This window comes from Peromyscus leucopus, chromosome 9, assembly GCF_004664715.2.
Source record: "Peromyscus leucopus breed LL Stock chromosome 9, UCI_PerLeu_2.1, whole genome shotgun sequence".
NCBI lineage: Eukaryota > Metazoa > Chordata > Mammalia > Rodentia > Cricetidae > Peromyscus > Peromyscus leucopus.
This window is the reverse complement of record NC_051070.1, coordinates 85,667,418-85,694,904: the sequence shown is the minus strand read 5'-3', so window position 1 is coordinate 85,694,904 and position 27,487 is coordinate 85,667,418. Positions and strand designations below refer to the sequence as shown.

Here is a 27,487-nt window from a genome sequence, read left to right as displayed (position 1 = left end):
AGAAAAAAAATGGCCCATGAAAAAGATTTTCTGCAAAGAACCATGACCACACCTAAGAGCAACTTTCAAGTCTCCAAAAAGATGATGAGACCCCACAATGATGATTCCATCAGGACAGTGATAATGCCACCACGCTGACAAACACCACCCAAAGATCAGCTTTAGAGTACAAACTGCTCAGGACAATATCAAGATGGCTAGCTGAGATGATATAGCCTCACAGACTACTCACTCCAGTCAGGACTGACCATAATCCTCAATTTTCTTTGTATTCCCATAAGACTACCAGTGTCCCCAGTCAGCAGGAAGTAGCTTAGAAAACTACACCCACATTCCCAAAAAATGGATTATGGATGTTTGTCTTTGTTTTAGGGGTTGGTTAAAAATTGTTACTGGTTATAGTCAATCACTTTCTAAAAAAAAAAAAAAAGAAGGGGATATGATATAGAAATGTATTATATAGAAATGATATGATAAAAGGATAGATTATTGAATCTACTCTGAAAAGAAAAAAAAGAGTATAAATATGATAAGACAAAAAGGTAGATTGTTGAATTTACTTTTAAAAAGCAACTACTAATTTTAAATATTTACACTGGATTGGATTCTTGTATATTATATACAAATTGTGTATATTGATAAAAATTTGAGATTAATTTGTTAGAATTCACTGTACATGTATTTCTACTCTTGTTGAAGGTATTGTACCTATACAGTTCATTTAACAATATAATGCAAATTGCTAGTCCTTGAAAGGTATTATCACCAATTAATTAGGATATAAAGAAATGAAAGTTAGTAGTTAGGTATTACAATCTAACTTATAGTCAGGTTAGGTATGTTTTCAAGGTCAAACAGATCTACTTTATTTTATTTATTTGTTTGTTTGTTTATTGACACAGGGTTTCTCTGTGTAGCTTTTGGAGTCTATCCTGGAACTTGCTGTGTAGACCAGGCAGGACTCAAACTCACAGAGGTCTGCCTGCCTTTGTCTCCCAAGTGCTGGGATTAAAGGCATGTGCCACCACCACCCAGCTGCAGATATATTTTAGATAGATCATCTCCAAACACTTCAGAAATCTGCAGAATATTCTTCCGGGCTGCAAGAATATATTATAGAGATTCAGCTGTGTATTAAAGCTATACCTAGAAGTTTTAAGGAATTTTTCTAGAAGAAGTCATCTATCACCGATTATTGGTGTTGTTTAATATTTTTTTTTAATATTTCAGCTGTCTTCTGCTATGAAATTCTTGTGGGCCCATATACTACTAGACCATATTGGCAAACAGTTCAGCTTCTCAAACCTGCTGATCCTCTAGGTAACAAACTCCCAGGCTAAATCTAGGAGACAGGCAGGCTATAGATGCATAGCTTTGCTTCTTGTGCAAATGAAGCTGAGATCATCCCTTGTCTTCTGGCCTAGTGGCATTCCAGAGCTACTGACTCAGAACAAAGAAAGTTTTTGTATATCCATGTGGAGTAAAAAGTGAAGCATAATTCCTGGGGTCAGGGAATCAAGTGGCTAGGAGAGAAAGGAGAAGGTAGTTTTTCTGCAGATGGCAGACAGAACCGTGTGGCCAGAAAGAAGAGAGGAAGACAGAGATTCTGTAAAGGGTAAGGCAGATCTCTTATAGAGTTTTCTGAGAGCCAGGAGTAAGGAACGAGGAAGGAAAGATGGAGGACGAAGGAACAGAGGACAAAGATGAGGTCAAAAGCATAGGAGTTTACTGAAACTATGAGGACAGGAAAAATAGGCACAGAGAGGAGCTGAGTGTGAGGACGGAGCTGAAGCTGTATAAATAGAATTTTGTCATAGAGGACAAAGAGCATGGTATACGTAGATTCTTTCCCCTGAAAACAATTCTCACCGTTCATAGTTTCTCTTCTGGACCCCCTGGGAAGAATATTATTAAGGCTGGTCCAATAATAATATTTGAGAGAATATGGCATTTAAGATTTTTTTTTAAGCTGAGGATCGAACCCAGGGCCTTGTGCTTGCTAGGCAAGCGCTCTATCACTGAGCTAAATCCCCAGCCCTTAAGATGTTTTAATAACATAGATTCTTCTTTTTTTATGACTATGAGATATGTCTGCTCCTGGCAGAATCAATCTACTTCAGAGGAAATGATGGGCATCGGAGAAACTCCATATGGAGTTTACTTTCTTTGCGGCAAAAGTTAGCACTAGACAAGAAAATGCCCTTACATCAAATGCTGACAGTATGCAGTCCGAATGGGCAAGCAAGACACAAAAGAAAGGACTCACAAACCTTGCCAAGACAAGGTAGAACAATCCTTCAGAAAATCTTGCTTCACAGAAAAGTTTGTCAGATATGTTAAGCCTGTAGGCTGAAGATGGATGCCACAATGTTGCAGAGGAACCTTGGGTGACTGTCCAGGCAGCCAGCTGTTTCTATCATTTTTCATATTTTTTGGAAGTTGTTTGTTTGCACTTCCTGCTTATTTAGGTAATATTATTTGCTTCTCAGGTCTCTGAGGGAGTTGAAGACTAGATAGTTATAGTTTTCCTTGTTAACAAATTCAGAAAAGAAACTCACTAAAGAAGTGTAAAGTGTAAAGTTTTAAAGGCATCAAAAGATAGTTTTTGGTTAGTAATACAAGTTAGGACAGAAAATGAATTAGGTACAACACTTTGGATTCACCAAAATAGGATAAATAATAGAGTATTTTTTCTGAATTTATCAAATGTTAATGGACTGGACATTGTGAATATAATTCTTGACTGTATATACTGTATATAGTTATTATACTTGTATATAGCTTTTCTTGTATTAGTTATAACCTTCTTTTATTATTTTAGACAAAAAGGGGAAATGTGGTGATATATTGTGTACCCTAATAAAATTTGCCTGAAGATCAGAGAACAGAAAAAGCCACTAGATTAAACATAGATGCCAGACAGAGGTGGCATACATCTTTATTCCTAGCACTTGGGAGGCAGAGGTCCGCCTGGATCTCTGTGAGTTCAAAGCCACTCTGGACTACATGAGATTGATTCGGACTAGGAGAGAAACAGAGTCAGACAATGGTGGCAGACACCTTTATTCCCATTACTTGGGAATCACATGCCTTTAATCCCAGCAAGAATGGTATATAAAGCCGGGCAGTGGTGGCGCACACCTTTAATCCCAGCACTCGGGAGGCAGAGCCAGGCGGATCTCTGTGAGTTCGAGGCCAGCCTGGGCTTCCAAGTGAGTTCCAGGAAATTCGCAAAGCTACACAGAGAAACCCTGTCTCAAAAAAAACCAAAAAAAAAAAAAAAAAAAAAGAAAGAAAAAGAAAACATAAAAAAGAAAAAGAAAGGTATATAAAGCATGAGGAGACAGGAACTAAAGGCTTTTTTGGCTGGAGGCTTTCAGGTGAGGACTCAGAGGATTTTAGTTCGAGGATTCATGGAATTGGTGAGGTGAGACATGGCAGTGGCTTGTTCCTTTGTTTCAGCATTTACCCCAATATCTGCACCAGTTTTTTTTGCTTTTTTGTTGTTGTTGTTGTTGTTTTTAATTAAAAGACCATTTAACATTCGTGTTACATGCCTCTAATCCCAGCATTTGGGAGGCAGAGGTAGGCAGATCTCTGTGTGATCAAGGCCAGCCTGGTCTACAGAGTTCCAGGATAGCCAGGGCTACACAGTGAAACTATGTCTAGAAAAACCAAAAAAGAAAGAAAGAAAGAAAAAACAAAGAAACAAACTCATGATCAAAAAGGGGAAGATTAAAAACAATGTAGGCTTTTAGATTGGACCCTAGGAAAACTATTGAGAGCCGAGTAATGCCTAAGTTTAATGGTAATGTACCAACAGTGCTTTCTTAGTTCCGGTTTACTTGCCATGGTTATTTCAGATGCTATACTGGAGGAAGTAGGTGAGGGATGTCTATAGACACTATTACTGCAATTTCTCTGAAAACTTAAAATTACTCCAAAATTAAAGGACTATTAAAGAGCAAAAATAAGATTACTAATCATGTGGAAACAGACATATTTTTAAAACTAGGAAATCTAAAGTACGTAAACTAGCTGGCTAAGCCAGGAATGTAAGCCACAATGAAAGCTCAAGCAAGACTCAAGAAGTATTATAAGGTCACATGGAACAGCATGTTCTAAGTGATACTCATCCCATCTTTATTTATTGTGGAGTTATAGCATTCACAAACAAAGAAGTGATTAGCTCAAAGTATATGCTGAAATAAAAGCCAGAGTTTCAGAAAAATATCTTCACAACAACATGGCTCAATTGTGGTGTGGTACAGGGTGCCTGTTTCCTTACAGATTTTTTTTTATCCTCTTTTTGTTGTTCATTTATCATGCAAACATTTCCCCTTTTAAAAAAGACAATGAAAAGACGTTCCTTCAAGTTCACTGTATTCAAAACTATCAGAATAATCGCTTTTTATATCTCCTCCAAAATATGACCGGATACCATTTCTTCTCAATGCAGTGAGTAAGTGAAGCCACTCCAGATCCCTGAAAGCAAATAGCAATCTTAAAAATTACCGGGAATTTCACCTCTGCTTGGCATTAATTACATTCCAAAGAGACTGGTGAGACTTGGACTCACCAAAATTCTCTCCATATGTCAAAACAACATTCTCTCCTGGAATTGCTGAGAGCTTGGCAAACATTATCACTGCATATTTTACAGAGCATTATAAGTGAAGAAGTTTGCAGGAGACAACAGTTGGCTGTTTGTTTACTGACTCACTATGCAAAGCATCCCCTAAATATCCCAGAGGAAACACATACATTGTCAAATTCTGTTAGATTTACATTCTATTTACATTCTTAGCTGTTCTAAGATGCCACAGGACTATGGGAAGGGCTGGGGGCTGCTAATAAGAACATCAATTTTTAGTAACTCTGAGAATGCTATGCCTCTGTTATAAATGTTGATACAGTATTTTTACCATTTCCAAAGAGTAAGTTAAAAACAAATTAAAAAGGAAACTATTATAAGTAAAAGTATCCATATCAACTTTGAGAAAATCAGGGAAAAAAAATTTCTAGTTTACTACAATGCCGCTTCAAGAAACTACATAGGACAACAGTTCAAAACTAAAGTGACTCATAAACCATCAATCAAAAATGCACTGCATGTTACCAATGTCAGTTCCCACAATGGTGGCCAGCCTGCGTCTGTGGTGCCTTTCCACTGTCAGCTGTGCAGCACACACACCCTTCAAAAGGGCCCTTCTGTCAGTCTGTTCTCTCTGTCTGTCTGTCTGCCTCTCTCCTGCCTTTTGCTCTTTCACTCTCCCCCTCTCGACTCCCCCAATAAACCTCTCACACTAACAACTCTGTTGTTGTGCATGGCATGTCCTTTTAGTGGCATACGTTGGCAGGCTCTGCCGAAGGTACCCAGTTGGCCACGTTTTATCCTTTCAACTACGTGTCCCACACCGTTTTTGAAATGGAGAAGTAACAGGGATAAACAGGATGGGATAAATGTGTCCTGATAAATTGGGGACTGGGAATTAGATTTTTGTTTTAAATTTTGGTGGTCAGAGAGCTCAAGAAAGAAAATTTTCACTGAACTGTTATTTATCATAAAAAATTGCAGCCGGGCAGTGGTGGCGCAACGCCTTTAATCCCAGCACTCGGGAGGCAGAGCCAGGCGGATCTCTGCGAGTTCGAGGCCAGCCTGGGCTACCAAGTGAGTCCCAGGAAAGGTGCAAAGCTACACAGAGAAACCCTGTCAAGAAAAAAAAGAAAAAAAAAAAAATTGCATGGTGACTGATACTAATGTCCTCTCTTCCCAGATTCAGCGTCAATCCTAAACTTCTCCTCTGTATGCAAGCCCATACTGGCTTCCCACTTCCTTACCAAGACACTAAAGCAAGTGTCTATCTGGCTTTGGCTTCATGGCCCACAATGTTTGGTTCACCCTCCACACTGAGCTCTGCCTCCCACAACCCCTCTGGCCTGGCCCAGCATCAGCATTTCCACAAGGACCAGCTAAACCTTCAGGAAGAGCCGAAATCTACTGCTCCTCTACTCCCAACTCCTCCTCCTCACAAACTTCCAGGGCATCTGTCCCTCAGGGACCTTGCATGTCCTAAAGTAGGATTGCTCTCTTCATTGATGTAAACAATGAAGAGACATTGTTGTTCTTCATTGCCAAGAGGACATCTTTTAACTTTTAGGTAAAGCCTAGAGTCCTTTGGAAATACTAATTCCCCCTACCCTGGGTACTTCTTCCTGGAGTACTGGCCCCTGGCTCCAACCCTGCTATCCTCCACTGGCCTCTCAGATCCCATTGTCAGCATCACTGCTTCTGGGAAGCCCTTCTCTATCTCCAGGCCTGGTGCACCTTCTTACCCTGTTTACTTTGTAACAGAGAAATATCCCTACATAAGTGCTATAGGCCTTGCTGTACACTTAGGATCTGACATATATAATACTGCTCAATTAATATTTGATGAAGAAAGAACTAAAGATTCAAAACATGGCCAATGGATGTGGAACCTCCCATTAGAACCATTAGAATGTGCAGACCTCCAAAAGGAATACATTTGCCTTCTACTATTTTCTCTTTTATAATACTTATTTTTAAGTTTTGCTGCTTTTAAAAATTGTTGTTTCTTAGCTGGGCATGATGGTGCACGCCTTTAATCCCAGCATTTGGAAGGCAGAGGCAGATGGATCTCTGAGTTTGAGGCCAGCCTGGTCTAAGGAGCAAGTTCCAGGACAGACAGAGAAACCCTGTCTTGAAAAAGGAATTAAAATAAAAATTGTTGTTTCTTAATTGGGTGGTGGTGGCACACACATTTAATCCAAGCACTTGGGAGGCAAGGGCAGGTGGATCTCTGTGAGTTTGATGCCAGCCAAGGCTACAGAAACTCTTTCTCAAAACCTCCCTCCACCCACTATCCTCCGCACCAAAAAAAAAAAAAAAAAAAAAATGGTTTCTTTAGCCCGGACAGACATTGGCAAACACAGCTACTCAATTAAGTGCTAAGAAACAAAAGACCAAGACAGAGAATGGGAACCAAGCCCCTAGTCCATCCTACTGCCTCCTGGCTTCCAGTTTCCATTGACTCCGAGGTACCAGGTCTCCCTCTGTGCCCAACCTTTGAACTCCAAGATCATGGGCTGACTTCAGGGAATAAAGACTCCTCCAGGCTCACAGGGCAGTCCAGACCCCCAATCTACTGCTGAGTTTTACAGCCTGCACTCCCTCCAGAGCATCCTGCCTTTGTTCTGAACTGGGACCCTCCTTCCTAACCACTAATCAGAGGTTTTAGGACTAGAAGGGAACTTCCACATTGCTTGGTCTGTTCCTCCCTTCCCCAGCCTCTTCTAAGGGTGTATGTATGCTTTTACCACTACAGGCTTGGTCATTTAGATAAAACCAGAAAAAGGCCCAGTAATTACAGATTGGGCAGGTCTCTGGAATGTTTTTTTTTTGGTTTTTCGAGACAGGGTTTCTCTATGTAGCTTTGCGCCTTTCCTGGAACTCACTTGGTAGCCCAGGCTGGCCCCGAACTCACAGAGATCCGCCTGCCTCTGCCTCCCAAGTGCTGGGATTAAAGGCGTGAGCCACCACCGCCCGACTCTGGAATGTTTTATATCTAGCTGCCCACCCCCGGGACTCAGCTTAGCAACAGAGTCCCTCACAAATAAGAGTCCCACTCAGTATGCTCCAGACAAGAAAAAGTGGCTATGCTGATTTGGATTACAACTCCAACAAAGAATTCAAATCTTGATGAAGAGGGGCAGTAACCAGATAATTTGGAAGCTGAGAAGAGACAAGGGTATCAGCCACATTTGAAGGGAGACTTGGTCTTGCTTAGAGAGGTACAAAATGTTATTTGGGGGGGGGGGGGGCGAGTAGACAGCCAGAAGGAGCCAGGGGCCATGCTGCAAGTTTCAGGAGTGGGTTGCCCAAGCTGGCAAGATGAAGTAACCTGTGCTTCCCTCTTCTGAGGCAGCTGGTAAACCAACTTAGAAGCAAGGCAAATTCTGATATTTCATTCAAAGAGAGAAATCAGTCTCCTCAGCTACTGTTTCATCTCAGGCCTCAGGCCTCCTACAGTGGGACAGTGGGTACACTCTGGTGGCTTTGGATTTGGGTAGGAATTCCTAGTGACCACCTTATACTCTGGGCACATTGGCTTTGCACCCCTAACCTTCAGCTCTCCTGTGGGGGGGACAGGAAAGAGCAAAGACAGTACAACTTAGGGGAGGAAAGGAAGAAGTAGGGGACTAGAGTTAGACAGATCCCTGATAGCCAGACAGACAGAAAAAGGGGCCATAAGTAGGTAATAAATGGCAAAGTTTCACCTTCCTCGCATGCCTTACCCGAGACAAAAGCTTAAAAGGTCCTTCAGCCTGTGGACAGGTCAGACAAGTTCTAGGCGGGATCAGGACATGTTTACATCAAGGCTGTGGGCCTATCACCCTGACCAACCCTGAATTAGGGAAGGGGACCCCTTAAAAACTCTTAAACCCCCTCACACTCAAGGAAAGACAGCTTCAGCTCAGCTTTGCCGAGGGTCTTTCTCTTTGTGGCCTTCCTCTCCCCTAACAGAGGCCTTTCTTCACCTCTACTGTGTTCAAGATTTTTCCCTGCTGTTCTCTGTTTCACTCAAGATTTTTCCTGCCTTTTAATTCTTTAACGGGCAGAGAAAACAAACCTGATCAAGATCCCTAGATGGTACCAGAAAGAAAACAGACAAACTTCTAAAAGCCAAATAGCATTTTAACTTGGAAATATTCTAACAGGACCAGAGCCAAACAACTGTGCAGGGTCTAAGCAAGCCCCACCTCTTTGAGGACCTTAGTTTCCTAGTCTATAAGACAGTTGAGACCTAGGAGATGAATCATTCAGTAAAATTCTTGCCATGTAAGCATGAGATCCTGAATTTTGAGTTCAAGCACCCATGTGAAAACTCAAAGCCAGCACTGGAATCCTGTGCTGCAGAGGCAGAGATAGGATCCCTAGGGTGCGCTGGTCAGCCAGCCTAGGAAATGACAAGTTTCAGGTTCAGTGACAGACTCTGTCTTAAAAAACATAATAAGGGGGAGAGTGAAAGATACCTGACATCAACTTCTCACCTCCATATGCACACATGCATTTGTGTATACACACACACACACACACACACACACACACACACACACAAGGTTAGTTTTGATACAACAGCTATAAGATGTCTTCTGGTAGGACAAACATGGTATGTACTCACTCAAAAGTGGATACTAGATATAAAGAAGCAAAGGACAATCAGACTGCAACCCACAAATCCAGGGAGGCTACCTAGCAGGGGGGACCCTAGGATGACGTTGGCTTATAATAAGTTTTGGTTTTGCCCAATCACTGGCCAAGCTTTAGTGAAACATTTCACTATTAGGACACTGTATCAAGCTGATGAAAGAATATGCTGGCTGTACTTTCAGGAGGGGAGGCTAAAATCTTTTTAGATTATGGATTAGCCTATAGAAAAATGTCTGCTGTAAATCAAACAGTGAAGGGGAAGATGAATAGGAATCTCACTTACACAACTTAAGTAAAACATAGCTCTCTGAACAGATAAAGATAGTTTTCTTCTGTATCCCAGAATCTAATCAATACTTATATGTATAATTTAGCTATTACTTGGCTTACAAGGGTTTATTGGGAAATGTTATTATTTTTACTGTTTTCTACAGAGAAAATATTTTCCAGTTTCAAATACCCTGGACTTTTGAATTATAACCTGCTTTTATGTTCAAGCTATCTGTGTACTATTTCTCCTGCAGTTATACATAAAATGTTTTTATATTTAAAAAAGGACAAATACTATAGAATTGTATTACATGAAATATCTAAAATATAAAAATTCATAGAGACAGAAAGATTAGACGTTATCTCAAGATGGAGAAGAAAGAAATATAGAGCAATGATTTCCTAAGTACAGAATTTCTGTTTTGTGTGATGATAAGGCCCCACAAACGGACAGTAGTATCAGGATATAATATCATGAATGTAATAAATCAATACAATTAGTGTAATTAATATCATAAGTATAGTTATTGAATGAATACTGCGAATGTAATCAATGAATACCACAAATGTTAAAAAAAAAAAAAAAAGATGTCTTCTGGTGTCTACCCCATGTGATTCATCACTCTTCTGGTCCAAGCTCTTTAAATACAAGGAATGCACGTGCTTTATGCCCACCCTGCATATGGTGTGGCATGTCATTGACGCTGGCTGAATGGATGTTATCATTACCTGCCCTCACAAGAGCATCAGCAGACATTCTTAGGAGATAATGATAACAAAACATAAAGAGGACTGAAGCCATCTAGATGACCTGCTGACAATTTTGGAACAGTCAGGGTGATGATACTTGGAGAAAGAAATCAAAGGGTCAAAAGGCAGTGGCAGAACTGAACCTCTTCTGAGTTCCAGCCCGGTGTCTACAGGCTTTTGACTAAGAAAGAAGGAATGGCATCCTTGTAATCATACAATGCTTGACCTTGTAACCTAGAGTAAATTAATTTGTAATACACATTACTTTTTCTTGGCAAGACTCTGGAGAAGCATTTTCCTTAGCCCTGCAAGACATCCACTAGAAGATATTAAGCACATTCTAAACAAGGCTTGTTACATTGTAATGCTCATGCAAATCACCGACAACCTGTTAAAATCAGTTCCTGATCCAGCAGGTCTGTGTAAGGCCTGAATTATGTTCTTTGGACAAGTTCCTGTGATGCCAACTAAACCTTGTTAGAGAACCTCACTGTGAGCAGTGAGCTCAAACTCAGTTGCATGAGACAAGCCAAGAGCCTCACAGACTCCACATAGACTGATTGACATGTACACAGCCTGAGCACTGGAAGGGTTTGGTACCTAACAAGAAATAGGCTTCCAGGTCTCCCCTCTCAAACAGGAATGAGAAGAGTCTCCCTACTAATTCAAATACAATAATTTTTATTTGTTTAGCATTTTTGAAATAGTATCTCACTTTGCTGCCCAAGCTGTTCTAGAACTTACTATATAATCTAGGATGTCCTTACTTAAACTTATGGCAATTCTCCTCCCAAGTGCTAGAGTTACAGGAATGAGTCTAGCTTAAAAACAATGTTTTTAAAGACCCAATAACAGAATCTATTCCCTTAACAAGAAATTAACGCCAGGTGGTGGTGGCGCACACCTTTAATCCCAGCACTCAGGAGGCAGAGCCAGGTGAATCTCTGTGAGTTCGAGGCCAGCCTGGTCTACAGGGGGAGATCCAGGACAGGCACCGAAGCTACACAGAGAAAAACCAAAAAAAAAAGAAAAAAAAAAGAAAGAAAAAAAAAAGAAAGAAAGAAAAAAAAAAGAAATTAACAACCAGAGTTCCATTTAGAAAACCTTAAAGCATGGCTTGGCTTTAAACAGTCTGTTTATTCTGTTTATCAGGGCAGGTCTACGGTAGTTTTAATGGTTTCTAAAGGCCACACCAGAGTGAAGTAGGTATTTAGTTCTTCCTTCTGCTGACATCAGGCTTGCATAGTTGATGCTGACTTTGTGTGTAACCAGCAATGGAGAAAAACCCTGATCCTGGGGAGCCACCCTCTGTGCATGGCACACGAGATCCTCAGGGACACACAAACAGCCCTTCTAAATCAAATATTACATTAAAGACAACTTAAAGAAAAACCAGGCATATTACACACTGTAAACACAAATCAGATTGATGCTGCTCTGTATACTACTGTGGGTTGTCTCCTTTGTTCCAAAGAGACGATAACAGGCAGACCAGAAGCACACAGACATGACTGTTTCTCACCTATGTTTTTTTCTGTATAGGAATCATAAATATTTTGGAAGGAAATTATGTCCCTCCTATAAATGTATAGAAAATCACAACCAAGCAAGTCTTTGCAAAAAAATACTACTCTTTTACAAATGTACACATTTCCCCAGTGAAAGTAGAGTTTTCCCATATATTATCTCTTGCTGAGCTGGGGCCCCACATGACAGCACCTCACAGACCCTGTTTCTTACCAGTGTAGTTTGCAGAATAGTTGTTCGGGTCTAGGAACTTCTTAAGCAGCTCACAATTGGACAAGACATGATTTGCCATGATGACATTAAGGTAGTTCTGCAGGCCTCTCTGTCTCTCAGCTATGAATTCACGGTCCATGTTTCCAATCAATTTCTTAGGAGGAAGAGGCAGACTCAGGCCTGCAATCTGAAAGAACAGAAGGAAAAAAGGGAGGAAGAGAAGGGGAGCTATAGTTGTGTGATTCACAAGTAAGTTTGACATCTGAATCCTGAATTATCATAGTTCATTAAATATAAAACAATAAAGACTTTGAAGATTAGAAATCTTATATATATATGATTTTATATATAAAACTACAAATCTCATGATTGATAAAATTATATACTAGTCATAGTAACTGATTTTTTTTTACTTTTTCCAAAGTTTTATTGGTATATTTATTATATATAGTACCAAGAGAAGTAGTTTGTTTTTACAAAGTTAGCACTAGCAGTCCTGTGGAACTACATCCTCCACAGCCCATGGACCAGGCTCTCTAGACCTTGGAACAGCCATAGCAGTCCTTTCATCTCATCTTTTGGCAATGGGGAATGCCCAAATTGGTATGTCTTGACTCTTCATTCTCGGGCAATATTTCTAATATTTTCGTGATGAGTGACGGGATTAAGTTCTCCTTCACAGCTGAGTAGTGGTGGCAAATGCCTTTGATCCCAGCACTCAGGAGGCAGGCAGATCTTTGAGTTCAAGGCCAACTTGGTCTACAGAGTGAGTTCCAGGCTACAAGAGAAACCCTGTCTTGAAAAACAAAACAAAACAAAAAAGTTCTCTTTCATAGTTCTGACCTTACCTTGCACAGCCTGTCTCCCGCTTATAGTCACATTATCTAATTTTACCATGTTTACACTAGGTGAATGATATTCCTTACAATTATATTCATAGCAAATGCTGAGCCTTTTTTGGGTTCTGTGATATAAATAGGATCCTATGAGGTTATCTGCTTCCTGCCTCACAATTCTGCCTTCTTACATATGACTAATTTTTTTTTTTTCAAGACAGGATTTGTGATAGTTTGAATGTAACTGGCCCCCATAATATCATAAGTGTGGCTTTGTTGGAGTGGGTATGGCCATGATAGAAGAGGAAGTTTGTCACTGTGGGGGTGGGCTTTGAGGTTTCCTATGCTCAGGATACCACCCAGTGTTTCAGTCGACTTCTTATTGCTTGCAAGATGTATAACTCTCAGCTACTTCTTGAGCACCATGTTATGTCTGCATATTGCCATGCTCCCTATCATGATGATAATGGACTGAACTTCTGAAACTGTAAGCTGTCACCTCAATTAAATGTCTTCCTTTTTAAGAGTTGTCATGGTCATGGTATCTCTTCACAGGAATAAAAACCCTAACTAAGACAGAAGTTGGTACTAGGGACTAGGGTATTGTTGTGATAGGCCTGACTGTGTTTTTGTTTGGAGGAACTTGGACTTTGGAAGTTTGGGTTAGAAAAGCAGTGGAATGCTTTAAGCACTGCTTAATGGGCCATACTAGTAGGAGCATGGAAGACAGTCATGCCAAGAGTTATTTGAACTGTGGGTGCTCCTTCCAGAGGTTTCAGAGGAGAAGAATTTTAGTATGTTGCCTAGAGATTGTTCTTGTAATATTTTGGTGAAGAAAGTACCTTTGTTGAAAGAGTCTACCTGAGGCTAAAGTGAAGAGTTTTGAATTAATTCCATTGGCAGAAGAAATCTCAGAAAAGACTAGTGTAGACTCTGTCATATGGTTATAAATGATAACTCTAATGAAAATTTATAATCAAAAGGAGTAAAAGGAATGGCTTTAGGTGCTGTCTTCAAGAGATAAACAAATTAAGAAATGGAATAAAGGGAGTTGTGATCTCAGGGGCAAGATTCCACTCAGCTAACTTTCCAATTTGTGAAAAGGAACTAAAGAAAAGCTTAGAGCTAAGTATGGTGGTACACACCTTTCATTCCAGTACTCAGAAGGAAGAGGCTAGCAGATCTCTGAATTTGAGGCCAGCCTAGTCTAGAAATGTAGTTTCAGAACAGCCAAACTTAGGCAGTGAAGGACAGAAAGCTGGTGACGATGTAATTAAATGAGGGCGCCACGTTCAAGCCCCAGCAAGCAGCAGTATTTAGCAGCTTTGGCCACATGGTTCTAGCTTTAAAGTTAAGGATAGAAGAAGTAGGTAACGGAATTTGCCTCTGAGCTGCAAAGGCCAGGCATGTGTCAGGGGTGCCCCTAAACGGAGGCCTAGAGAGGCCATTGCATGAAGCTGTGAAGTTGAAGCCTGGATTGCCTTGGAGAAAACAAGATGTTAGAGATGTCATAGTTGTGGGATAGCTGCTGAGCAGAGCTGCTAACAGGGAGTGCAACCATCCCAATAGAAAGAGGTGTGTTGCAGTCAACAAAGCTAAATGGAGTTGGAGATCTGAAGAGCACTTTGACATCAGACATAGTGATGCAGAGTTTGGGATTTTCCTAGCTGGTTTTTGGTCTTGCTTTGGTCCAGTATTTCCTTGCTATGCTCCCTTCCCTATATTTTTGGAATGGTAATATATATCTTTTGCCATTATATGTTGGAAGTATATGATCTGTTTGGTTTTTCTTTTTTTTTAATTTCTAATATTACAGGGGATTACAGAAAGAGATTGCATGAATCTCAGAAGAGATTTTGAACTTTTGAACATTGTCCAGACTGTGATAGACTATGTGAACTTTTGAAGTTGGACTAAATGCATTTTGCATTATGATACTGTTACAAGCTTATAGGGGTAAGACAGTGGAATGTGGTAATTTGATTGTAATTGGCCCCCATAATCTCATATGGAATGGAACTATTAGGAGGTATTCCTTTGTTGGAGGAAGTGTGTCACTGTGGCTTTAAGGTCTCTTTTGCTCAAGCTTTGCTCAGTGTAACCTGACCATTTCCTACTGCCTTCTCATCAAGATGTAACTAGCACCACATCTGCCTGCAGGCCACCATGCTCCCTGCCATGAAGATAATGGAACGAACCTCTGAACTATAAGCTGCCACCTCAGTTAAATTTTTTCCTTTATAAGAGTTGCCATGGCATTAATCTATGGTGATACAGGTCATAGCAATTATAATGTAGTGGGAAGATAGGCAGTTTTTGATTATTAGAGGCCTTAAATTCTTGAAGATTTATGCATTCTGTAGCTGGATCTATGTGGTGGCTACCAGGTATATTTAGTCACATTGATTGAAGCATAAACTGCCAAGTTTTAAACTGTATTGTAGCTGCTATATAGTAACAAACAGGAGGAGGGGGGAACCTTCATCTAAACAGTAGGAAAACAAGGCCTATAGACGTATGACATATGTAGTCTAATATGTGTGTGTTCATGAATGCGTGCTACTTCTGTAGATAAACACGTAGTAAACAAATGAGTTCTGAGGTTGAAAAGGCTGGGTGCTAGCTGCTCCCTTAACAGGAGAGAAACTGGGTGCTCTTTCTTCCTTGTCATTGGAGTAGCTATCGAGGAATGAGGACGGAACGAAGTAGGATGGCACCCAGGAAGTGCTGACACGGAGAAGCCATTTACAGAGCTACAGGCTCTGTAGTGTTTGGCTAAATAGATTCCTCAAGAAAACAACAACACATATTTTCCCCCTGTGGCTTTGCTTTGCTGTGGTGTATTGCTTATAAGACAAATGGACAGAAAAATGTACCACTAAAACATGCAATCAGGAACAACCTCAAGAGAACATAACCAGGACACTCAGGAGGCCTCTCTTTCAAAAGGGGCCCACGGCTTAGCCGAAGCTCTGGCTATCACTATCTTGAAATTCATAATAATTATATTTTGAATTTTTTTGTTTGAATTTTAATTTCTGTAGGTGAAATCTGACTAAAAATGGAACTTATGCCTGAATAGAGGAGATACATACCAGACAGGAAAAAAATCCTGCATTTCAGACTTTTAAATCCTTTTTTCTATTTTAAAAAATTATTATTCAGCCAGTTGAATACAGTGGAAATGTATAAAGTGAATAAATTTTGTATTTAGAATATATGTTAAATCTACATCAGTTGTAGGATTAATCACTGTTGTGACTTAATGAGTGCTTTAAAATTTTTAATTATTTAAAAAAAAGAAGAGTTGCCATGGTCATAGTGTCTCTTCACAGCAATAAAAGCCCTAAGACATGATTTCTCTGTGTAGCCCTGACTGTCCTGGAACATGCTTTGTACACCAGGATGGCCTCAAACTCATGCAGAGATCTGCCTGCCTCTGCCTCACAAGTGCTGGAATTAAAGTTGTGCACCACCACACCTAGCTGTCATTTGGATTTTCAACCTAAAATGTTTGTTATGGTTTTTACTTCTGCATTTCTATTTGTCCTTGAAGGTGTACATTTGTGTGTGTGTGTGTGTGTGTGTGTGTGTGTGTGTGTGTGTGTGTGAAGTCAACTTATTATTGCTTACAATAGCTAGGGAGGAAGAAAAGGTAAATGTGGGTGCTCAGTCTCCTGTCATTTTCCAGACCACTTCAAACTTTTGAGACTATTTTTAAACTTGAAAAACAAAACAAGGTCAATTTCAAAGAGCAGTATTATAGCGCTATTTGACACTTGTACAAAAACAAAGCAGCAATCCAAATGATATTCATATTGCTTGACTGAGGGTAAGGCCTAGTGAGAAGGACATCTTAAGTTTAGAAAAGGATGCATAGTAAGCTATTCACAGGGGCAAACTTAACTCAGGTTCCACTCTAGACTCTTCACGCAACAATGACACAGTCAAATGAATGATCTAAGATGCGTGTGGCTGGAATGAGAATCACCCCTATAGGCTCATGCATGTGGTAAACACATGGTCCCCAGTTGGTGGTTCTGTTCGGGGAAGTTTAGGAGGTGTGGCCTTGCTGGAGTAGGTATGTCACTGGAGGCAGGTTTTGAGAGCCTGCAGCCTTCCTGCAGTTTGCTCTCTTTTCTTCATGCTTGTACTTCAGGATATGAACTCTGAACTGGCTGCCAGCTGTCATGCCTGCAACCTGCTGCCATGCTGCCCCCACCATCATGGGACTCTAACCCTCTGGAAAGCTAAGTCAAAATAAACTTCCTTCTATGAGATGCCTTTGCCACGGTGTTTTATCAGAGCAACAGAAAATCATGAGCACAACATGATGGGAAAACACGGCTAGCTGACAATTCTAAGTTGCCTATTTCTCCTGTATAACTATGAAAATGTGGCTGGGCGGCGGTGGCGCACGCCTTTAATCCCAGCACTTGGGAGGCAGAGGCAGGCGGATCTCTGTGAGTTCGAGGCCAGCCTGGGCTACCAAGTGAGTTCCAGGAAAAGGTGCAAAGCTACACAGAGAAACCCTGTCTTGGAAAAAAAAAACTATGAAAATGTGTCAGACACAATTAGGATAAATTTCTATCATAGCACAGTTTGTCACCAGAGAAGACACTTAAATTTTAAGTGGTTTTCCTCATTCATAAAATAAGCTTTATTTAAGCAATTTCTTCATTTGACCTCAGCAGAAAGGCCAAGAAGTGATTACAGTTTCTTATTTGCTAAATATAATGCATATGTACAAAGAAAGCACATCACTCAGCATACCAATCATTTTATTTGATGTAGCTCAGGAGCAGAAAGGATTACAAATGCTTTATATTACTATAGCCTAAAATATAACTGGTGCCATCCTTTAAAAATATCTTATGAAATTACAAAATATCTTACTTTTGTATAAACCATGTGGATGTGCTCATATATGGGAATGAACACTATCTTTTTCTTTCCTCAAAAGCTTTTTAATTTTTAAAAATTTTACGTGTATAACTATTTCTGTTGCATTTATGTCTGTGTACCACATGTATGCCTGGTGCCCATGAAAGCCAAAAGAGGGCTTCAGATCCCCTAGAACTGGAGATGTAGATGGTTATGAGCCACCATGCGGTTGCTGGGAATCAAACCCAGGTCCTCTGGAAGAACAGCCAGTGCTCCTAACCTGAGCCATCTCTCTAGCTCCCATGAAAACTGTCTTAAAGAGTAATACTGGAGAACATAGCTATCTCTAGGAGTAGGTTGCTACTTTTTATTCTCTGTGATGAATTATTTATCATATTCACTTACACTTTTCAACTAAAAAAGAAAAACATTCCTTTTCTTAATTACAATGATTTTTATGCAAGGGTTTTTAAAAAATATGTATTTATTATGAGCATATTTGACTGCATGATCCATACAACTGAATCCTACACCATCCCATATGGCAGCACTGGATTCAAACACCAGTATTTTGGCTATTTCCCATTCATGGTGGGGATGTAAAAATGCTTTTGATAAAATGTTTGTCTTTTGTTTGTTTTGAGAAAGTAGTCTCCAACTCTCTAGGTAGCTGAGAATGACTTCAAGCCTGATCCTCATGCCTCCACTTCCTAAATGTTGGAAGTATATGTGTGTACCACAATACCATACTCTATGTGGTGCCAGGGAACTGAACCCAGAGCTCCGGGCACACTCTACCAACTGAGCTATACTCCAGCCTAAAATGTCTGTCTTGAATGGTGAGAGCTCCAAGCCTCAACCAAACTTTTTTTAACTTTCTTTTGTGTGTACATAGTGTGTATGTGTGTGGACCCAGATGTATAGGTGTCATAATGTATGTGTGGAGGCAGGAGGACAATCTTGGGTGTCACTTCTCACCTTCCACCTCATTTGAGCAAGAGCCTTCTAGTTCTTCCTGCTTCATGTGCCAAGCTAGCTGGTCCACAAGCTGGGAATTCTATCCCTGCCTCTCATCACTCTAGAGGTACTGACCAATGCCACCACACCTGCCTTTGCATGGGTTGTAGAGACTCACAGCTCCACAGCAAATGCTTTAACTGGGGAGATAACCACTGAGTTATCTCAGTCTAATTTTTCAGACTTCACTTCACATTAGGGAAGTACTGATAGGTCTGATGTTGTGTCAGTTTTCCCAAATCATCAGAGCTCTTTTACCCACACTATGATTATACAGTCCCTGCTGTGTCAGAGGAATAATTATTCCCCAAAGTACTGAAACTGCAATGGGTGCTAATTTTTAAACCTGATGTTTAACAAGTTTAGCATCCAAGGGACATTTGTATCTCCTTCAGCTTTCTCTAGTGATGTAAACCTTCTTATCTCAGAAGATAAATCTTAGATGGAAGAAAAGAGGAACCTATGGACATAGGGTGACAGTCACTAAGACACTGGCTCCCTAGATACCTTCACACAGGTGACTTCAAGCCAGGACAAATCTCACTTTGCTAGCTTTCCCCTGAATGTGCCCTATCTGCTCCCACTTTGAGCTCCTCTAAAAAACAAACAATAACAAAATACAAAACAACTTCCCTTAAAGGGGGAAGCAGGGTGGCAAACTACAAAGCCAGCAGAAAAAGTTCCTGGGTTCCATTCATAATGACTTCAGTGTGAGGTGCAGAGTTGGAAAGTCCCCAAAATGGAACCTGAAGCTGGTCCTCTGGCCTAGTAGAAGCTTCTAAACTACACACAGACTCTATCAATGTTTCCAGCTTTTATCTGAAGGAAAAACCTCCAAACTGGTCATTCTCCTTCCTTCTTTCCATCATCAGATTTTAACAATTATCTTCAATCATATGCCAGTGTTCTAACCTCTCAACAACCCTTAATTTATCTCATAAAATAAGTTATCCAAGGTCAACAATGGGCAGTCAAATACAAATCATAAAACATTTGGAGTAGGAGAGACCACAGAAGTCAACCATTCACTTGAGAAGGAGACAATGAGACCTAAGAGATGGCTGATCTGAGGTTGAAACCAGGCCAGAGCCTGGGTTTTCCCACCATTTCAGCCCCTTTCTCCTTCCCTTTTCATTGCTGCATGGTGTCTCCCTGGCTGGCTGCTAATTTGACATTGCATTTATTTGAAATACGATGCTATTTTTTCTGTGTTGTTACTGTGAAATATAACCATAAAAATTTTTGGAAAACAGTTTTCTTCTATTTTTTTTCACTTATATAGTTTACATGCATTTTAACAGAACATGGAAAGTACCAAACATTATAAAGAGCTAGGGGGGGGAAAGACCCATAACCCACAATCCTGCCTCCTGGGGGTCATCAGTGTTAACATTTTGGCATATTTCCTTCCAATCTTTCTTCTACACATTTCAGGTAATTATATCATGTGGCATGTAAATTTACATTCTGAAATGTCATTTCACTAAAGTATGTTCCTGTTGTACTTAGATCCACTCCATACTCGGGATTATATTTCTCTTCTTCAGCAGGAATCCATTTATCTGTAGAGAATAATCAGATACTGAAAACCACAATCAGAGTTTCATTCTGAGGTTTCTGAGTCCTTTTGGGGTTGTTTTAAAATTATTTCACTGCCAAAAAGTTGCATGTACTTTCTTCTGTTTACTTGGATGAAGAAAAGCTCTCACTGCCAGGTGGTGGCCCATTCCTATAATTCCAGCATTTGAGAAGGCAGGAGAATCAGGAGGATTTCAAGGTCATAATGGGCTACATAGTAAAGCTAAATGGAACCCTGTCTCAAAATATCCCCTCCCCAAACACACACAGTATGTGGATATCTGCATTTGAAATAAGATGCATCTCAGAAGCACTAATTTTAAAAAGCAAAACTACACTGAAGCAAAAATAAGTTCCAGGCCAGTACTTGGCAAGACTTAGCTTAAGAAAATAACAATCATTCAATCTCTGTCAACATGTTTATTATCTAGAGATTTCAACTGGCCATACTAAAATTAAAAGCAAATATCGGCTCAAGGAACAGCTCAGGGCAGAGAGAGCCCATGACAGCATGTGAAAGGCCTGCACTCGGTCCCCAGAACTACACAGCAAGGATCAAAGACACAACCAACAGCAACTACACAGTGTCCTGCAGATTCTGGGGCTAACTGCTGAAGAAAAAGTACTCATGCTTTTCAGTAAATAATGTTTGGGCTCTACTGATACCATTTTCTGAAGTCTGACATAAAACATGGCTGTATGAAGGAAAAGGAAGCATTATGTTGCTTTCTATCCAGAAGTTCTCCTGATCTAGGTGCACACCATCAGAGGTCACCAAGCATATAAGCTCACTAAGAAAGGGAACAGTCCTTTGCCTCCCAGCAAATCTGGTCATCAACTAACTAAGCACTCCAGCTCACACTGAAAGGTTTCTACTGCTGCTCACATTTGAGGAATGGCACAAGCCTGACAGTCTTTAGTACTCCACGTCCCTTGAAGACCAGTCTGCCAGGGAGAGACTTGACATGACCAGGGATCCCGATGGTGCTGAAGCCTATCTAAGAGCCTTCAACTAGTGGCAATGGCTGTCTTTCTAGACAAATCCTTTGCATAGCTTCCTTCTTTTGATTAAGGGCATCAAGTTAGAATATTAGAATCTGGCTGGGCAGTGGTGGAGCATACCTTTAATCCTAGCACTAGGGAGGCAGAGGCAGGCAGAACTCTGACTTCGAGGCCAGCCTGGTCTACAGAGTGAGTTTCAGGACAGCAAGGACTAAACAGAGAAACCCTGTTCTGTAGCACAAATTTTAAAATGTTCTTATTAATAAGATCAAACCTGAGCCAAGTATTGGAGTGAACACTGGAAGATCAGAGAGACAGAACAAGCCACAGCTAACCTCACCTGGCCAACTTCTCAGCTGATCTTCTTTCCTCAGACTGGAAGCCTCTGTGTCCTCATATCTGAATGGCTCTCAGCTGAACTGCTGCTCCAAAGCCTGAAAGCTTAACCAGCCAAATGCTTAACCAGCCAAATGCTTTTAGTTTCTGGTCTTCACATCTTATATATCTTTCTGTTTTTGCTATCACTCCCTGGGATTAAAGGCTCGCTTTCTGGAATTAAAGGCGTGAGTCACCATGCCTGGTTGTATCCTTGAACACATGGATTTCTACCTCTGGAATGCTAGGATTAAAGGTGTGAGTGCCACCATTTTCTAGCCTTTGTATCTAGTGGCTGTTCTGTCTCTGAAGCCAGATAAGTTTATTAGGGTACACAATATTTTGGGAAACACAATACCACCACATTGTACTGAAAAATTAAAATAAAAAAAAAAGAATATTAGAATCCAAGAGATTCAGAAAGGTGTACTTCAGAGAAATTGTCCAGCAGAAAAAGACTCTCTACTGTTATGGTTTAATGATGATCTACAGTGATAACTGCAGAGGAGGCCAGCAGGAAAGTAAAGGAGAGAGCCCCAGATACACCTGCATGAACTCTAGCAACCACTAGTCCTCATCCACAAAAGGAGATTATCTATACGACTTCTAACCAGAAGACATCATAAGCAACCAATGTGTGTCACCAGTATTTTGAAACATTTACCTGCAAGCTGTTGTTAAGTAAATCGAAGTCACTGTATCTTCTAACAATCTGTAAGAGACAAAACAGTGGTGTTTTGATTCAGCAGAGCAGCCCCTCCACCTCCTGACCTGGGACTCTCTGGTGCTCCAGAACTGGAGCACTTGTACCAAGTCAAGCAGTGCTGCCTAGTGTTCACTTTGATTGATAAGCCCAGAAAATGCACATAGCAGTCTTCCAAAGGTTGCCTGGGCTGCAGTAAGCTGGTTAATGCTGGCCAAATTCACAAGGCATCAGCAAGAGTTAAACAGCAAAAAAAATTTTGTCCTGATTTCAAGTCAAATTGACTTTCAAATATCTTTCATATTAACTGAGTACATGGAGGGGGTAGATTAATGATTTACAAAAAGAAAAAAAAAAGGTTTAATGAGCATAAATGAAAACAAAAGGAAACAGACAGCTTTGATGTCATTTGTCCTTGTCAGGAATAAAACCTCATCCAGTAGAAATGCCACCTCCCCTGGAGACTAAGTCTGTTCCTATAGGTAAAACTGCTTCACCTCTTGGCAAAGAGTCCAGCTTTTGTGTCCTGTGTTGTTTCTTGGTTATACTGATATTACTGCTTAGAACACAGCCAAATCCCACTAGCCCTGGTGTGCTGGTTACTTTTATGTCAGTATGACACCAGCTGGAATCATGTGAAAAGGGGAATCTCAATTGAGAAAATGTTCCCAAAATGTTGGCCTGTGGTGCATTTTATTGATTGATGTGGGAGGACCCAGCTCCCTGTGGGTCTATCACTATGGGCTGGGTCCTGAGTGCTATAAGAAAGCAGGCTGAGCATGGCATAAGGAACAAGCCAACAAGCAGCACTCCTCCATGGCCTCTGCTTCAGTTCTTGCCTCCATGTTCCTGTCCTGGCTTCTCTCAGTGATGGACTTATAAGCTGTAAGGTGAAATAAACCCTTTCTTCCCCAAGCTGCCTTTGGTCTTTTTTGTTTTATTACAGCTAGAAACCATAAATAAGACATCTTGGTAAGGAAATTATTATGCTTTTGAATAGTTTAGCTTCAGTCTTTATCACTGATTCTCAAATGTATGTAGAAAAATTACCTGGATACCACCTAGAACCTCACCTAAAGACAGTTTCATTTGGTAGGGCTCAGATGGGGTCTAAGAGCCCATTTTTGTTAAATATACCATATAAGGTAGTAGAGCTAGAAAAGACTATTCTGGTAGGGTAATTCTTGTCAAATACACATAACGTTACATGTTAAGTCCTTCCCTGATAACAAGGAAGCCAAAGGTAGGACAGTGTTTAAGTGCAAGAAAATGCACAGTGCAACGCTGCTCTGCCAACATCTAAAGTGTGTGACCTCAGACCAGTTACTTACCTCCAAAGTGTACTCCAAAGTGGGAGTAATGCTGCTATAGAGGAATGGTTTAAGAGTGGAGTAAATCAATGTGTTTAAATTAGTGGTGAACACTTCATAAACTCTCAACAGATAAAAGATGTGATAAATATTCAAATAAAAGCAGTCTGAAACTTCAGCAAAGAAAAGACTACATTTGGAGCCCTGTGGTCAGAGACTGCCTAAGGTGGAGCCAAGGTTCGAGCTGGTTGCAGAGCACAGACAACACTACTGAAGGGGTAGGATGGTGACCATAAGCACTAAAACAGCCCCGTAAGCAATTCAGCTACCCTTTGCAAGCCAAGCTCGATGGGAAAGACCTTCAGTTTTCTCCATCATCTGTTTCTCTTTAAGGCCAGCATTGAGAAAAGTAGAGCCAGGGACCTCAAGAAGAGCCTTCCTTAGGGACAGTGAAGGAGCTAGCTCCAGTTGTCCAAGGTTAGACTTGTCCATAAAACACAATGACCTGATGGTACATCATTTTATTTACAATTCTGGGCTGAGTTGGAGAACAGCTTTCTACTCTTCTAGGTAACCCCATATACACATTAACCAACCACCAGGAGCAAAGGCTTTGTATATCTGTCTTAAAGTTGAAGACTTACGGGGCTGAAGAAATGGTTCAGGGGTTAAGAACACACGCTGCTCCTGCAGGGCCAGTTTGCGTCCCAACACCCATATCATGTGGCTCACAACTGCCTGTTGCTCCTGCCCCACAGAATCCAACTTCCTCTTCTGGCCTCTGTGGGCATGGCATTCACTTGCACAAACCCACACTGAGACACACACATACATATACATAATTTAAAAAGAAAAAAAAAGAAAACTAAAAGCTTACACCTAAAAGAAATACGATTTGTACTATATGAGTATTTTGACTTTTCCAGATTTTTATGACACCAAGAGACAGCTTGGGCCACAAGTTTAAACATTTTTTTTCTAATAGACAAAAATGCTTACCTGCCAGCTGTTTTCCGTGGAAATTCCTCTTTGTACCCTAATGATATATTCCTAAAAAGGATAAAAGAAAGAGCCTTAGCTGCAAAAAAAAAAAGAAATGAAAAGAAAGAAAGAAAAAAAGGAAAGAAAGAGAGAGAGAAAGGAAGGAAGGAAGGGGGAGAGAGAGGAAAGAGAGAGAGGGAGAGAGAGAGAGAGAAGTGTGGGTACAGAATGTGGCTGGGTGAAGGCCGCTCTGGGTTTAATACTCAGCACAGGGAGCTGCTGGTCATGGTGGCATCTGTACTCCCGGCCCCAGGCAGATTAAGGCAGGAGAATAACAAGTTCAAGGCCAGCTAGTGTTATATGGTGAGACACTGGTTTTAATAAAAGACTCACGTGGATAAATGTATGACTTTAAAGAAAGGGTTGGAGCAATGGCTCATCTGTTAAGAGTGCTTGTTGCTCTTGTAAAAGATGTAGATTCTGTTCCCAGAACCCACAGGACAGTTCACAACCATCTGTAACTCCAGTTCCAGGGTATATGATACCCTCTTCTGACCCCCAAGTACACCAGGCATGCACATAGTATACATATATACATACATGCAAAAAAAATACACATAAAACAAAGAAATTTAAAAGAAAAAAATTATTTGTGTGTAGTGTTTTGTTGTTTTTATTTGTTTTTGTTTTCTAAGACAGGGTTTCTCTGTATAGCTCTGGCTATCCTGGAACTCACTCTGTAGACCAGGCTGGCCTTGAACTCATAGAGATCTGCCTGACTCTGCCTCCCTAGAATGAGGATTAAAGGTGTGGGGCACTATGCCTGCCTTAAAAGAAAAGCTTGTAAAAAGACTTAAAAAATTATGTCTCTAATTGGGAGACCCAATCTCTAACATTCTGAGTACTCACGCTATGTTTAGAAAGTTTCAGATTTGGCAGGGCATGGCAACAATGCCTGAAATCCCAGCACCTTGCCATGATAGCACTAGAAAGACAGAGGCAGGAAGGTCACTAGTCTGAAGCCACCTATACATACTGAGACCCTGTATCCAAAAAACAGTAAAAATATTCAACACAAATTCACTTCAGAGCAAAGAAAATTACAGACATGGAGTCTTAAGAAATCAAGACCCACCGGGTGGTGGTGGCACACACCATTGATCCCAGCAAGTAGATCTCTGTGATTTCAAGGCCTGCCTGGTCTACAGAGTGAATTCCAGGACAGCCAAGGCTACTTAGAGAAACTCTGTCTTGGGGAAGTGGGGAAGACCCAAACACTCACAGAAAACTGTCCATTTTTGAGCTTAGGTTCAATGAATAATCGGTTTGGACTAGAGGATATGGCTTGTTTTTGAGACCAGTCTCTTTGCAGACCTGGCTGACCTCAGACTTTGCAATCAACCCTATTACCTCAGCCTCCTTAGTGTTGGGAGCATGGGCATGGACTAGGGTGCCTAGCTGCTGGTATATTCTTATGCTAAAAGACAAAATGGGGAATTCCAGGAAGGCTATCTGCCCAGGTTCTTCTCCTTGCCTGTGTGTGCATCCCTCTCTTAGGCATAGGCAATAACCCTTTCTGAAAGGAGATTTAGGATCTACTGTTAGACAAGATAAATAAGGATTATGATCTAGCAATGGGCCCCTATGAGGGGGTGTTCAGAAGGTTCTACTGAAGGGAGAAGGCTCATCCTGAAGTGCTGGGTTTAAAAAGGATAACTGTATCATTCATCGTCTTCTGTTTCCTCACTGTGTGCCCTTTAACAGCTGCTTTATGCAGCTGCCACCAGGCCTTCCCTTCACAAGGTCCTGAACTTTCAAACTTTATTAAGCCCCCAATAAAGCATTCCTTAAGCTGCTTCTGCTGGGTATTTTGTCACAGCAATGGGAAAAGTAACTGTACAGTTTTCTAATTAAAACTTAAATCAGGCCAGTATTTTGGTACTTCCTTTAATCCCAGCACTTGGAGGCAAAGGCAAACAGACCTCTATAAGTTCGAGGCCATCTTGTCTACATAGTAAGTTCCAGGGCAGTCAAAACTGTGTGAGAGACCCCATCTTAACAAACAAACAAACAAAACTTTGAACAAAAGTTTCATTTGATCCCTGGATCCTACAAGATGGTGAGAGAAAACTGACTCCTGAGAGCTGTCCTCTGACCTTCACATGATAGCTGTGGCAGGTGCATGCCTGCTTTCGTACACACACATATGTGTATGTGCACATACACTTTACACATAAATTAATTTTTTATTTCAAAAATAAACTTAAGTTTTAAAGAGACTAATAAAATCAACTTGATGTATTTGGTAAAGAACTAAACCTATGCTGGGCGGTGGTGGCACGCCTTTAGTTTTAGCACTTGGGAGGCAGAGGCAGGCAGATCTCTGTGAGTTCAAGGCCAGCCTGGTCTCCAAAGCAAGTTCCAGGAAAGGCACAAAGCTACACAGAGAAACCCTGTCTCAAAACAAAAAACCAAAAAAAAAAAAAAAAAAAAAAAAAAAAAAAAAAAAAAAAAAAAGAACTAAACCTATGAAGATCTAAAGAGAAGTAGGCTGTAAACACCATATGCTGTGTAGTTACAGACACAGAAAAGAATGGAAAACTAGAAAGGTAATTTTTCTCAGAAAATTTTTATTCTGCTTTATTGGATCAAAGCTACTCCCTGATTAAAAAGACATTTGATTTCTTCAGATTCCTTGAACTGCCATACAAACTTGCCAAAATGAAATGCTTCACTAAAATTTCCATTGTTGTAAAGGAAAATATCCTAGCTGTCCTCTGCCTGGAAGCCCTGGTGACTATGAGGT

The 27,487-nt window shown here is 40.6% G+C and overlaps 1 protein-coding gene across 12 annotated transcripts in view; it reads right to left on the bottom strand.

Moving 5' to 3' along the window:
* Nucleotides 1-27,487, bottom strand: part of Pxk (PX domain containing serine/threonine kinase like) — an 82,253-nt gene that overhangs the window by 33,437 nt on the left and 21,329 nt on the right. For 4 of the 12 annotated variants that reach the window (XM_028853838.1, XM_028853839.1, XM_028853840.1 and 1 more), the window contains exons 2-4: nt 24,700-24,750; nt 22,352-22,399; nt 11,996-12,182 (exon numbers count right to left, since the gene is read on the bottom strand). In XM_028853838.1, the coding sequence (XP_028709671.1) occupies nt 11,996-12,182; nt 22,352-22,399; nt 24,700-24,750 (286 nt within the window). The remainder of the gene's footprint in view (nt 1-11,995; nt 12,183-22,351; nt 22,400-24,699; nt 24,751-27,487) is intronic. The other 8 variants (XM_037208647.1, XM_037208646.1, XM_037208650.1 and 5 more) reach the window with 2 other exon arrangements.